The 14,760-nt window shown below is 44.9% G+C and overlaps 1 protein-coding gene across 4 annotated transcripts in view; it reads left to right on the forward strand.

Annotated features, from left to right (window-relative positions):
- CLTC (clathrin heavy chain) overlaps positions 1 to 14,760 on the forward strand; it is a 77,723-nt gene that overhangs the window by 32,581 nt on the left and 30,382 nt on the right. For 2 of the 4 annotated variants that reach the window (XM_077296188.1, XM_077296187.1), the window contains exon 3: positions 12,291 to 12,320. The exons of the other annotated variants lie outside the window; for them this stretch is intronic. In XM_077296188.1, the coding sequence (XP_077152303.1) occupies positions 12,291 to 12,320 (30 nt within the window). The remainder of the gene's footprint in view (positions 1 to 12,290; positions 12,321 to 14,760) is intronic. 4 annotated transcript variants of the gene reach the window in all.

The following is a 14,760-nucleotide window of genomic DNA, read 5'->3' on the forward strand; positions in this document are numbered from 1 at the left end:
TACAGTACTTGGACCAGACCCGTACGTTCAGAATTGATCATAACCTATTTGTCCATCTCTCAGGACAAAACAAAGGGAAAAAAGTAGCCAAAGGTACCATCGCTACATGGATCAAGAAAGCTATAACGGAAGCCTACCTAGCTCAAAACAAATTGCCTCCAGTAGGAATCAAAGCCCATTCTACCAGATCTACATCGGTTTCCTGGGCAGAAAGAGCAGGCGCATCTCCGGAGCAGATTTGCAGAGCAGCAACGTGGTCTTCACTCCATACCTTCTCTAAACATTACAGATTAGATGTATTGTCCAATAAGGACTTAGCCTTCGGCCGTAAAGTACTCCAGGCCGTTGTCCCTCCCTAGTGCCAAAATTAGTTGGTATTCCTCCATATGCCGTCGTGGAAGGTGACTAGAGAAAATAGAATTATTCTTACCGTTAATTCGGTTTCTAGGAACCTTCCACGACGGCACTAATTTCCCACCCGATATATATTCCTGGATTAGTTCTGGGATTTTGAAGGTAAACCAGTGCTATGGTCTCAGTTGTAAGTCACTGGGAGGTGGGAGGTCCTTTTAACCTCTGTGTTTCCTGTTCCCCATTAGGGCAAAGAGACAACCTCCATATGCCGTCGTGGAAGAAACCGAATTAACGGTAAGAATAATTCTATTTTCACCCGATCTGCAGGGACAGGGGGAGTGGTACTTTAGCCCAGGGGCTTCAGCCCCCCACCCCCCCCCCCCACCCCCCCCTGTGGCTACGATCGCTCTGATTGGCTGTTGCACGTTCAACAGCCAATCAGAGCAATTTGTAATATTTCACCTATGAAAATGGTGAAATATTACAATCCAGCCATGGCCGATGCTGCAATATCATCGGCCATGGCTGGAAATACTGGTCTACCCCACCGCCCCCGATCTACTCCCCAGTCCTCCGTTCGGTGGTCCGCTCCCCTCCGTCCTCCTGTCCGCTCCCCCGTCCTCCTGCCCGCTCCCCCCGTGCTGCGATCCACCCCCACCCCCCCCACCCCCGTGCTCCGATCTCCCCCCCCCCCCCCCCCCCCCTTCATACTTACCGAGACTCCCGGTGTCCATCCGTCTTCTCCCTGGGCGCCGCCATCTTCCAAAATGGCGGGCGCATGCGCAGTGCGCCCGCCGAATCTGACGGCCGGCAGATTCGTTCAATGTACATTTTGATCACTGTGATAGGTTTTATCACAGTGATCAAAATAAAAAAAAAAAATAGTAAATGAACCCCCCCCTTTATCACCCCCATAGGTAGGGACAACAATAAAATAAAGAAAATATTTTTTATTTTTTTTTTCCCCCCACTAAAGTTAGAACTAGGGTTAGGGTTAGAACTAGGGTTAGGGTTAGAACTAGGGTTAGGGTTAGAACTAGGGTTAGGGTTAGAACTAGGGTTAGGGTTAGAACTAGGGTTAGGGTTAGAACTAGGGTTAGGGTTAGAACTAGGGTTAGGGTTAGAACTAGGGTTAGGGTTAGAACTAGGGTTAGGGTTAGAACTAGGGTTAGGGTTAGAACTAGGGTTAGGGTTAGAACTAGGGTTAGGGTTAGAACTAGGGTTAGGGTTAGAACTAGGGTTAGGGTTAGAACTAGGGTTAGGGTTAGAACTAGGGTTAGGGTTAGAACTAGGGTTAGGGTTAGAACTAGGGTTAGGGTTAGAACTAGGGTTAGGGTTAGAACTAGGGTTAGGGTTAGAACTAGGGTTAGGGTTAGAACTAGGGTTAGGGTTAGAACTAGGGTTAGGGTTAGAACTAGGGTTAGGGTTAGAACTAGGGTTAGGGTTAGAACTAGGGTTAGGGTTAGAACTAGGGTTGGGGTTAGAACTAGGGTTGGGGTTAGAACTAGGGTTGGGGTTAGAACTAGGGTTGGGGTTAGAACTAGGGTTGGGGTTAGAACTAGGGTTGGGGTTAGAACTAGGGTTGGGGTTAGAACTAGGGTTGGGGTTAGAACTAGGGTTGGGGTTAGAACTAGGGTTAGGGTTAGAACTAGGGTTAGGGTTAGAACTAGGGTTAGGGTTAGAACTAGGGTTAGGGTTAGGGTTAGAACTAGGGTTAGGGTTAGAACTAGGGTTAGGGTATGTGCACACGTATTCTGGTCCTCTGCGGATTTTTTTCACAGCGGATCTGATAAATCCACAGTGCAAAACCGCTGCGGATTTACCGCGGATTCACCGTGGTTTTTGTGCGGATATCACTGCGGTTTTACAACTGCGGTTTTCTATTGGAGCAGGTGTAAAACCGCTGCGGAGTCCGCAAAAAGAAGTGACATGCTGCAGAATGTAAACCTCTGTGTTCCCGCGCTGTATTTTCCGCACCATGGGCACAGCGTTTTTTGTTTCCCATAGGTTTACATTGAACTATAAACTCATGGGAAACTGCTGCGCAGATCCGCAGCGTTTTCCGCAGCGTGTGCACATAGCCTTAGAATTAGGCTATGTGCACACGGTGCGGATTTGGCTGTGTATCCGCAGTGGATTGGCCGCTGCGGATTCGTAGCAGTGTTCCATCAGGTTTACAGTTCCATGTAAACCTATGGAAAACCAAATCCGCTGTGCCCATGGTGCGGAAAATACAGCGCGGGAACGCTGCGTTGTATTTTCCGCAGCATATCAATTCTTTGTGCGGATTACGCAGCGATTTACACCTGTTCCTCAATAGGAATCCGCAGGTGAAATCCGCACAAAAAACACTGGAAATCCGCAGTAAATCCGCAGGTAAAACGCATTGCCTTTTACCTGCGGATTTTTCAAAAATGGTGCGGAAAAATCTCACACGAATCCGCAACGTGGGCACATAGCCTTAGGGTTAGGGTTGGAATTAGGGCTAGGGTTGGAAATAGGGTTAAGATTAGGCTTGTGGTTAGGGTTATGGTTATGGGTGTGTTGGGGTTAGGGTTGTGGTTAGGGTTGGGATTAGGGTTAGGATTAGGGTTGGGATTAGGGTTAGGGGTGTGTTGGGGTTAGGGTTGTGGTTGGGGGTGTGTTGGGGTTAGGGTTATGGCTAGAGTTGGGATTAGGGTTAGGGGTGTGTTGGGGTTAGTGTTGGAGTTAGAATTGAGGGGTTTCCACTGTTTAGGCACATCAGGGGTCTCCAAACGCAACATGGCGCCACCATTGATTCCAGCCAATCTTGCGTTCAAAAAGTCAAATGGTGCTCCCTCGCTTCTGAGCCCCGACGTGCGCCCAAACAGTGGTTTACCCCCACATATGGGGTACCAGCATACTCTGGACAAACTGGGCAACAATTATTGGGGTCCAATTTCTCCTGTTACCCTTGTGAAAATAAAAAATTGCTTGCTAAAACATCATTTTTGAGGAAAGAAAAATGATTTTTTATTTTCACGGCTCTGTGTTGTAAACTTCTGTGAAGCACTTGGGGGTTCAAAGTGCTCACCACATATCTAGATAAGTTCCTTGGGGGTCTAGTTTCCAAAATTGGGTCACTTGTGGGGGGTTTCTACTGTTTAGGCACATCAGGGGCTCTGCAAACGTAACATGATGCCTGCAGACCATTCCATCAAAGTCTGCATTCCAAAACGTCACTACTTCCCTTCCGAGCCCCGACGTGCGCCCAAACAGTGGTTTACCCCCACATATGGGGTATCAGCGTACTCAGGACAAACTGGACAGCAACTTTTGGGGTCCAGTTTCTCCTGTTACTCTTGTGAAAATAAAAAATTGCAGGCTAAAAAATAATTTTTGAGGAAAGAAAAAAGATTTTTTTATTTTCACGGCTCTGCGTTATAAACTTCTGTGAAGCACTTGGGGGTTTAAAGTGGTCACCGCACATCTAGATTAGTTCCATGGGAGGTCTAGTTTCCAAAATGGGGTCACATGTGGGGGAGCTCCAATGTTTAGGCACACAGGGGCTCTCCAAACTCGACATGGTGTCCACTAACGATTGGAGCTAATTTTTCATTCAAAAAGTCAAATGGCGCTCCTTCCCTTCCAAGCCCTGCCGTGTGCCCAAACAGTGGTATATCCCCACATGTGAGGTATTAGTGTACTCAGGAGAAATTGCCCAATAAATTTTAGGATCCATTTTATCCTGTTGCCCATGTGGAAATGAACAAATTGAGGCTAAAAGACATTTTTTGTGAAAAAAAAGTACTTTTTCATTGTTATGGATCAATTTGTGGAGCACTTGGGGGTTCAAAGTGCTCACTATGCATCTAGATAAGTTCCTTGGGGGGTTTAGTTTCCAAAATGGGGTGACTCCCCATTTGGAGCTCCAATATTTAGGCACACAGGAGCTCTCCAAACGCGACATGGTGTCCGCTAAAGATTGGAGCCAATTTTTCATTGAAAAAGTCAAATGGCGCTCTTTCCCTTCCGAGCCCTGTCATGTGCCCAAACAGTGGTTTACCCCAACATGAGGTATCGGCGTACTCAGGACAAATTGTACAATAACTTTTGGAGTCCAGTTTCTCTTTTTACCCTTGGGAAAATAAAAAAAATTGTTGCTAAAAGATCATTTTTGTAGCTAAAAAGTTAAATGTTCATTTTTTCCTTCCATGTTGCTTCTGCTGCTGTGAAGCACCTGAAGGGTTAATAAACTTCTTGAATGTGGTTTTGAGTACCTTGAGGGGTGCAGTTTTTAGAATGGTGTCATTTTTGGGTATTTTCAGCCATATAGACCCCTCAAACTGACTTCAAATGTGAGGTGGTCCCTAAAAAAAATGGTTTTGTAAATTTTGTTGTAAAAATGAGAAATCGCTGGTCAAATTTTAACCCTTATAACTTCCTAGCAAAAAAAAATTTTGTTTCCAAAATTGTGCTGATGTAAAGTAGACATGTGGGTAATGTTATTTATTAACTATTTTGTGTCACATAACTCTCTCGTTTAACAGAATAAAAATTCAAAATTTGAAAATTGCGAAATTTTCGCCAAATTTCCATTTTTTTTCACAAATAAACGCAAAAATTATCGACCTAAATTTACCACTAACATGAAGCCCAATATGTCACGAAAAAACAATCTCACAACCGCTAGGATCTGTTCAAGCGTTCCTGAGTTATTACCTCATAAAGGGACACTGGTCAGAATTGCAAAAAACGGCTGGGTCATGAAGGGGTTAATGACGCGTGTGCTCTGCTTTCCATCGGCCCTATACACACAATTGCAGGAGACTGATGCATTACTATGACAGCCGTCATCTCTGGCCTCCTGTGAAGTGCTGCCATAGGCTGAGCTCCATAAGAAACCATTTATACCATATACAACAATACTGTGGTATATAGTATAATCTAGGGGTCCCCAATCTTTAGCTTGTGGGCTCATGATGTGCGGTTTTTAGTGGTCTGCCAGACTGGTGCTTTAGCATTAGGTTCAGCAAAGTAGGTCTAACAAGATCTAGTAAGTTTGGTGACTTTTGTCCTTAGTTCCCCACAAAAGATTAGATATGGATGCTCACGTACTGGCTTTGGGGGTTTAGAGCAGGGCCGACTGGCAATTCTGGCAAATGCCAGAAGGGCCTGTCTGGTCATGGGCTGCCTTGTCTGCTACGTTGTTAATAGAATCGGTGTTTTAAAGATACCCATACTGTTTAGAGTTGTGATTGAGCACAAAGTTGCTGACTCCGTCACTTACCCCTGTAGCCCACAGGTTTCATTAGTATATTGGTCTTGTAGAAAATCTTCTTTTCCTCCATCCAGGGTCATATTAGTTATAGATCCCATCTGGGGGACGGGGACACCATAGGCCTGTGTGATTTCGAATGCCAGGACTGAATTTCAGCCCCAGTCCGTACCTGGTTTAGAGATAAATGAAGTATAGTAATCTGGAGTTAAGATGATGCTTCCAAATAGAGGGGAGCTGGAAGCTGGATACTATAATGTGGTGGGAGCACTTGATGTGATAATATGGAATGAGTGTAACCCTTGGGTGCAGGTATGTTGCCTGTGTGATCTCTGTAGGAAAGTTATGGCTGTTGTCATACTGGTAATGGAGCCACTGGGTGTCACTACTTTGACAGTGATGGGAGCTGGATGTCACTACTCCAGGGAGGTATGGATGTGGCTCATGACCCTGTTCGAGCTGGATGAGTCTCTCCAGGTAAGATGGGTTTGCGACTTCTGGCATAAGCATTTTTTTTTTCTTTGCTGGCGTGCTGCTTAAAATTCCAGTCCCCTGACTGATACTGTCCTTGGCGTTTTTGCTGTCCCTCTGTCTCCTGCAGTTTGTGTCCTGCCGGCTGCTCCAGTGCTTTCATGGAGGGAGCCAGAAGTCACTAACCAGTATAAGGGTGCGTGTCCATTGTCCGGATTACATCCGGATTGAACGCTGCATACAACCCGCAGCGTCCAGATGTTACAGCACAGTGGAGAGGATTTTATGAAACCCGTCTCCACTATGCGTGCGAACACGCATCCTGCAGCCCTGCGTTTATAGACATATATGGCTCTGTCGCCGCAAGGTAAATCACAGGGCCCTATGTGTGGGGTGCAGAGATTCCGGATGTGTGCAATGAACACATCCGGAATCACCGCGAGTACAGAAGAGGGCGGTGCTTTGGGCGGAGCGGGTTTTCCGTTCCGTCCAAAGCGCTGTGAATCCGGACGGTGGACATGCACCCTAGTCTGATTGCTTCATCTGGCTCTCATAGGCTTTAATTGAGAGCTTGTGACGTAACTTCTGACTTCCAGACGCTCAGAAGCTGTGCTCAAAAGATGGTGCTGCGGGACTGGAGTGGTGCCGAAAAGCGGTGAAGATGCCTGAGGGTGAGTATACGATTGGGGCAGGAGAGTTGTGTTTAATGCACCACTTCAGCTGTGGGAATAAAAAAAACCAACAACTCTGGAGTGGTACCTTTTTTAAGGAGACTAAAAATAATATACAAAAATAAATATATTCATATCACCACCCTTTTCTCCCCGTTAAGAGGAAAACTTGCTGTAAATGTCCGCTCTATTAAAATATGGAATTAGCCTAGTCGGTAAATGCTGTAAAGAGGGGAAAAATCAAAATGCCAGTTTTAGGGTATGTGCACACGTTGCGGATTTGCTGCGGATCCGCAGCGTTTTTTGCGGTGCAGAAACGCTGCAGATCCGCAAGTGATTTACAGTACAATGTAAATCAATGAGGAAAAAAAACCCGCTGTGCTAATGGTGCGAAAAACTCTGTGCGTAAACGCTACGGATTAAAAAATAGCATGTTGCTGCTTTTTTTGTGGATCTGCAGCGTTTTTGTACCCATTCCATTATAGAAATCCGCAGGGGTTAAAAACACAAAAAAAAGCACAAAATCTGCACAATAAAATGCGTCAAATCCGCACCTGCGTTTTCTGCCAAGAGATGCAGAATCCGCACCAGAAATTCCTGAGGCTAATCCGCACCATGCCCACATAGCCTTAGGCTATGTGCACATGTTCAGGATTTTTCGTGGTTTTTCGCTATAAAACTGCAAAAAAAACCCGCATACATTAAGCATCCTATTATTAGAATGCAATCTGCAATTTTTGTGCACATGTTGCGTTTTTTTCCATGGCGGAATCGCATACCGGAAAAAAAACGCAGCATGTTCATTCCTTGTGCGGAATCGTGGGGATTCCGCACACATAGGAATGCATTGATCCGCTTACTTCCCGCATGGTGGATCATGTGCGGTTGGTACCCAGGGCAGAGGAGAGGAGACTCTCCTCCAGGTCCTGGGAACCATATAATTGTAAAAAAAAAAAAAAAAAAAAATTAAAATAATAAATCGTGATATTCTCACATTCCGGCTGCCCTCGCAGTGTTCCCGATCCTCGCGTTCCCAGTGATGCTTTGCAGCAATGACCTGTGCTATGGCATCTGAGATCATTGCCGCTAGGCATTATTGGGAACGGGAGCATCACGAGGAGCAGGAAGACTGCCGGGCCGCCGTAAGGTGAGAATATCATGATTGATTTTTTTTATGTTTAACATTAGATCTTTTTACTATTGATGCTGCATAGGCAGCTTCAATAGTAAAAAGTTGGTCACACTTGTCAAACACTATGTTTGACAAGTGTGACCAACCTATCAATCAGTTTTCCAAGCGATACTACAGTTCGCTTGGAAACCGCTAGCATTCTGCAAGCTAATTACGCTTGTAAAACACTAGTGTTTAGTGGGAAAACGCATGCCAATTCCACATGCGTTTTACCCGCGGCACAGTTGCGGAATTGCCGCAGAAATTTCCACTGCAATTCCGGCCGTGTGCACATAGCCTTACAAGTTTTTTTGCACCTCCCCTCCCTAAATAAAAATGTAATAAGAAATATTATGTACACAAGATTGGTATAAGCTCACTGCACAGTAAAACAAGCCAACTAAAAGTATAAATAAATCCAATGCTACAAAAGTGGTATTGCTCTAATTCTACTGGGTTGGAGAATCACATTGCCTGGTAATGTTTTTACATTGGTCATTCGGCAGTAAAAAAAAAAAAAAAAAAAGAAAACCCTGATTTGTTAAATTGAATGGTATCATTTAAAATGACTTGTCCAGCAAAACTATAAGCCCTTATATGGCTATGTTAAATTAAAACCCAAAAGGTTATGTCTCTTGGAAGAAGGAGAGGGGGTAAAAACAATAAAAAAAAGCAAAAGTGCAATAATGAAAAATTGTCTGGTTCTAAGGCGGCAGAAAAAAAATACTGTCCGTGTGTTGTCCGGATAAGGTTCAGCCTGCAATTGAAGTAAGGAATTAAGTAGTAACATAATACATTCTAGTAACATTTCAGTTTCCTTGAAATCCTTCCCAAGTGTTTTAGATGGAATATTATATTATGATAGAATAAAATAAATATATATATATATACACACACACACACACACACACACACACACACACACACACACACACACACACACACACACACACACACACACACACACGTATATATCTATCTAGATGGTGGCCCGATTCTAACGCATCAGGTATTCTAGAATATGCATGTCCACGTAGTATATTGCCCAGTGATGCAGTATGTTGCCCAGTGACGCAGTATACTGCCACGTATGTCACAGGTTAAAAAATAAACATATACTCACCTTCCGAGGGGCCTCTTGTAGTTCTGTCGCCTGTGTTCGGTTCAGGCGGCAGCTTCCGGTCCAAGGGTGTGATGACGTCGCGGTCACATGACCGTGACATCACAGCAGGTCCTTCTCGCGCAGGGCCTGTGATGACGTCGCGGTCACATGACCGTGACGTCATGGCAGGTCCTTGTCGCACACCAACCTTGGCACCGGAACCTGCCGCTTGCATGGACCGGTCACCGGAGCGTCGGACAGGCGGCAGAAGGTGAGTATATAATGAGGTTTTTTTTAAATTATTTTTAACATTAGATGTTTTTACCTATGCAGCCTCAATAGTAAAAACTTGGTCACACAGGGTTAATAGCGGCGGGAACGGAGTGAGTTACCCGCGGCATAACGCGGTCCGTTACCGCTGGCATTAACCCTGTGTGAGCAGTGACTGCGGGGAGTATGGAGCGGGCGCCGAGCACTGACTGCAGGGGAGTGGGGAGGGACTAATCAAACTGTGCCCGTCGCTGATTGGTCGCGGCAGCCATGACGGGCAGCTGGCGAGACCAATCAGCGAATGAATATCCGTGATGGAAGTTGCCGACAGAAAGACGGAAGTACCCCTTAGACAAATATATATAGATATATATATATATATATATATATATATATAGTATTATATTATAACAGGCCTGCACAGCTGCCGTATTGAGGGCTGAGATGATTGATTGTTTTTCTGCTGTTTTATTACGAAGTGGTTTCTAGGACAGGAGTTTCAATTCTTCTAAGACTGGTGAGTCTGGAGGACTGTCTTCTCCCATGCTGTCACTTGCTGTGTGATGGCCATTGGAGATGAGCCTCTCGATTTGCTGTCACTGAAATTTGAGTCTGGAACTAGGATTTCACTAATTCATGAAGTGCGCCTGCTACACATTTTATAAAGACTTCAGTGATCACTTCTACCAGAAGAGTGTCATGGTTGACATGACAGGTTTCCCTTATTTAGCCTATGACTGGGTGTAGACATAAGACTTCGGCAATGTAGACTGGCATTTTTCCTTAAGGTACCTTCACACGAAACGACATCGCTAGCGATCCGTGACGTTGCAGCGTCCTGGCTAGCGATATCGTTTCGTTTGACACGCAGCAGCGATCAGGATCCTGCTGTGATGTCGCTGAATAAAGTCCAGAACTTTATTTGGTCGTCAGATCGCTGTGTATCGTTGTGTTTGAAAGCAAAAGCAACGATACCAGCGATGTTTTACACTGGTAACCAGGGTAAACATCGGGTTACTAAGCGCAGGGCCGCGCTTAGTAACCCGATGTTTACCCTGGTTACCAGCGTAAAAGTAAAAAAAACAAACAGCACATACTTACATGCGTCCCCCAGCGTCTGCTTCCTGACACTTAGGCTACGTTCACATTAGCGTTAAGCTAATGTGCGTCGGGTTTGCGTCGGCGACGCAGCGGCGACGCATGCGTCATGCGCCCCTATACTTAACATGGGGGACGCATGCGTTTTTTTTTGTTGCGTTGTGCGACTCATGCGTCTTTTTTGCCGCAAGCGTCGGACCAAGAAAACGCAACAAGTTGCATTTTTCTTGCATCCGATTTTCGGCAAAAACCGACGCATGCGTCGCAAAACGCAGCGTTTTTGCGTACGTTTTGACGCGTTTTTGCGTGCGTTGTGCGTTGCGTCGCCGACGCAACGGCGCACAACGCTAGTGTGAACGTAGCCTTACTGAGCACCGGCCCTAAAGTGAAACTGAAAGCACAGCGGTGACGTCACCGCTCTGCTGTTAGGGCCGGAGCTCAGTCAGTGTCAGGAAGCAGACGCTGGGGGACGCATGTAAGTATGTGCTGTTTGTTTTTTTTACTTTTACGCTGGTAACCAGGGTAAACATCGGGTTACTAAGCGCGGCCCTGCGCTTAGCAACCCGATGTTTACCCTGGTTACCCGGGGACCTCGGCATCGTTGGTCGCTGGAGAGCGGTCTGTGTGACAGCTCCCCAGCGATCAAACAGCGACGGTGCAGCGATCGGCATCGTTGTCGCTATCGCTGCAGCGTCGCTTCGTGTGAAGGTACCTTTAGGCTAGTACTTTGCTCTTTAAACACTGTATTGGTGCTCTTGTAGTTTTCGTATTGTAGTAGATTACCAGTGTAAACAGTAAAAGACACCTGTATTATGTAAATCTCAACATGCTTCCGATATCAATTGTCAGTGATTAAAAAAAAAGCTTATGTTCTACCGTGATAAGAGTATAGGACAGACAGGATAAAACTAGCTGTTTATACAATTCAGTGATCAGATCACATAACAGATACACAACTAACATGTGAAATGACTAAAAGTTTCCTTTACAGCAGGCCTGTCTGGCCTTTCTTATTTTGTTGCAGCATTTTTGAGCTCTGGCCTGAGTCGCTTTGGTTTACATTGGCAAGTCAATGGATGACTTATGCCATTGCATGGTTATACCATGGCACACAGTCTTCATTAAAATTATACATTGAACAGTACCCCAAGGTTTCCACCTTTTTAAAGCAAATCTGTCCGTAAGATCAATCCCTCGAAACTGCACATATGGACATGCAGGTCTGAAATTTAAATCCATCGGCATCTTTATTCCTTCTCTCTGTTGCTGCATTCCTGAAAAATTAGCGGGTTAATTCATATTCAAACTGGGCATTAAGTCATCAGGTTGTGATTGAGCCCTTAGAGCCTCTGTCTCCCTGGGTTACTTCCCTGCCCACCAGCTTCTTTAGCTGGATAGAGCATTGACTGCTCACCTTCTAATTTCCTTGCCTGGCTCCTGGTATCACACAGTCAGTCAAGCTAAAGAGGCTAGTGGTTGGGGAAACCATCTTGGGACGTAGTGGCTCCTTCAGTGCTATGTCACATCCTGAGCATTGGCTCAAGCATTGAGGAAAAGCATCATCCAGCGTAAATTGAATTGCCTGATCCGTCTTCCTTCCCAGAATATAAGCCGCGGTCAGAGTGATCTGGCAGGTGCATTTTCTTCTTCTCCAATGAATGTATTGTTAGGGGAAGTTGAGATAGCGAGCATTGGGCTGGCAGCGATCTAAGGAGGCACACTAAGAGTTGCCCAGTTGAGTAAAGTTAACTAAACCATGAACCATCTTGACGGACTAGAAGCAAACAGATATTCAACCTGTGTACCTCTAACCATCAGTAAACGTAGTTATTTCTTATTAATGTACAGTTAAGTAGCCTTGTATAGACGGCTCTTTTTAAAGTGATTGCAATCTTTTTAATTTTTTTTTTGAAGCAGGCACAGCAGAGAATGCCTCAGCGCAGTGTAAGTATCACCATGTAGACCTAGATGTACAGTACTAACAATGTATGCTTGCTCAGTAATCCCAATGAAATCTTGCTAGGGTTGTGCTATTCTGGGTATGGAGCTGGGAGGGATTCGGAGCGATTAGCGCAGCATTTATTAGCACTTCCCCTTGCTTTCTTAGCTATTGTGTGATAGGCATTTCATTTGTCCTAAGAGGGATGGCTGCTGCTTTCCAGTTTCAGGACCTGGATGTGTGGATCTCTAGATTTAAGCCTAGCTTAGGTACATTTCTTAGAGTAGGGCTTTGTAACTCCTACGGAACGCCTCTTTGCTGTGACAGATAATGGTCTTTGTTAAAGGCCCGATTCATCAAAGCTTTTACACCAGAATTCTGGCATAAAAAAAACTGAGAAGTTGCAAAATTTTAGCGCCACACGAGGGCTCTAAATTTTTGCTACTCTTATGGGAGTCTTGCACCATTTTCGCTCAGTTCCAGCAAAGTGGGCTGGATGGGGACAACGTAACCCATGCTCGTCTTATTTATGATAATCAGTACAGTTTTACCCCACAAATCTTAATCCAGTCCCCAACAAGGTGAGGCACACGCCACTTTTCAGAGATTTGTTTTAGAGGTGTGTGCACCAATGAATCGGGAGCATCTGAGTCCAGCACACATCCTCTTCTACACTGGCGTGAATTCGAGGACATAGACTTAAAATGCTAACAGGGGAAATTGGTGCCTCTTTAAGTCCCCTTCCCACATTAGATGGCAGTTGGCCATAACCTCTCCGTAGACCGCTATGACTCCTGACTCCCCCTTACTCACAAACACACTGTTCCGCTCACTATTGTTTTTTTACGAGCGAGCTGCTGCCAGTTTTCCTCTACCAGTCTAACTTGGTGGCTAACAAAAATATACGCTGTTTAAATTCCAATAACGTGATCCTTCTACTCTCCTGACGTCCGGGTTGAGTTGAGACCCCCTGTCCCATATACATCAGACTATCGGCTAGTTTGCATGCCATGGGGACTATAGGATGTAGTGCAAAACTACAGCAAATGTATAAGAAATGATACTGACTGTAGAAAATGAAAGGTAAGCACGGAATGACTATTCAAACAAAGTACAGGCGCTACTAGTTTTCTGTCTGGCTCCATGAAGCCATACCTGTCAATCAAATAGGAGGGGAGGTGGAGATAGAGGGTAACTGCAAGGCTGCATAGAGCGCCTGTTATGGTTGGAACAGTAATTCAATGCTGACATACTCCCAAGTCCTCCACGCCAGGGGCTGTTTCCCCACAGCTTTGCCTACTTTCCTAGAGTGGTGACTGATCTATGGGGCACCATTGATGTGAAAGGTGATGGATCATCACTGCTGTTTAGGCTGCAGAGGGAATCTAGGATAGGTTTCAATGAAATCACATGTCGGGTCATTTCAGCTGGCTGTAGTCCCATTTTTCTTATCTCCTAAAATAACTGACATGTCTGCCCTTCTTCAGTGTGTTGCACAGATTATTTTTTTGTGTGGTCAACAGCAGGTCAAAATGAACTCTCTAGCCTCCACAGCACCTTCCCCTATCTCCAGATGGAAAGTTGTACCCAAATCAATTAGACATGGCTACCTTCATGTGCCACTATTCTTTAAATATCAGCATCCCATTGTATTTGCCACTTTAGCTAAATGATTTGCATTTTCAATCATTTCCTTGCTTGTTGTCAACATTTGCCTAATGAAAGTGATGGGAACATAGTTTTATATAAATGAAAGCAAAAGGATACATCACTGGTTTCTGAACATTTATATTACAGTATTAAAGGGGTCGTAAAGTGTGATGTAGATAACCCTATTCAGGGGTCAACAAATTTACTGTCCTCTTTAGAAGCCATCTAGAGCCCCCTGGGATTTGTCCTGCCTTGGCTTATTCATTGAGCAAGAAAAGTTATGCAACTTTTTTCCACAAATACTCATTCTTCAAGATCTCTGCTTACTACCGTGGCTGAAAGTATTGACGGTTTACATTTAGATGCACAAAATAGTCTTAAATTGAGTTAATTGTATTTAGTGTTTCATCTTGGAGTCCAGAACATTAGAGATTTGTGATTTGCCTACAAGTGTCCGTTGTCCACAACAATGCTGGGTTCACATGACCGTCCTATGAGCCAATGAGATCTGCAAATTGCGGCTGTGACTGCATTTGTGTGCTCGACCTCATAGCAGACGAGTGCAGAAGCTGCTTTCTGTGGACAACTATTAATCTGGTCTATAAAAACTGCCCAGGCCCAGTGCATGCTGCAAGATATTAGTTTTTGTGTTTTTATCATCAAACTGACCATTGGTCTGTCTGAAAAAATAGTCGAGTATTCGGATAAGGTGTTATCTGAGCATGCTCGGGTGCTAACAGTTTCTTTGGCGTGCTTGAAAAATATGTTCGAGACCCCGCGGCTGCATGCTTCGTG

This window comes from Ranitomeya variabilis, chromosome 3 (assembly GCF_051348905.1).
Source record: "Ranitomeya variabilis isolate aRanVar5 chromosome 3, aRanVar5.hap1, whole genome shotgun sequence".
In the NCBI taxonomy this organism is placed as follows: Eukaryota; Metazoa; Chordata; class Amphibia; order Anura; family Dendrobatidae; genus Ranitomeya; species Ranitomeya variabilis.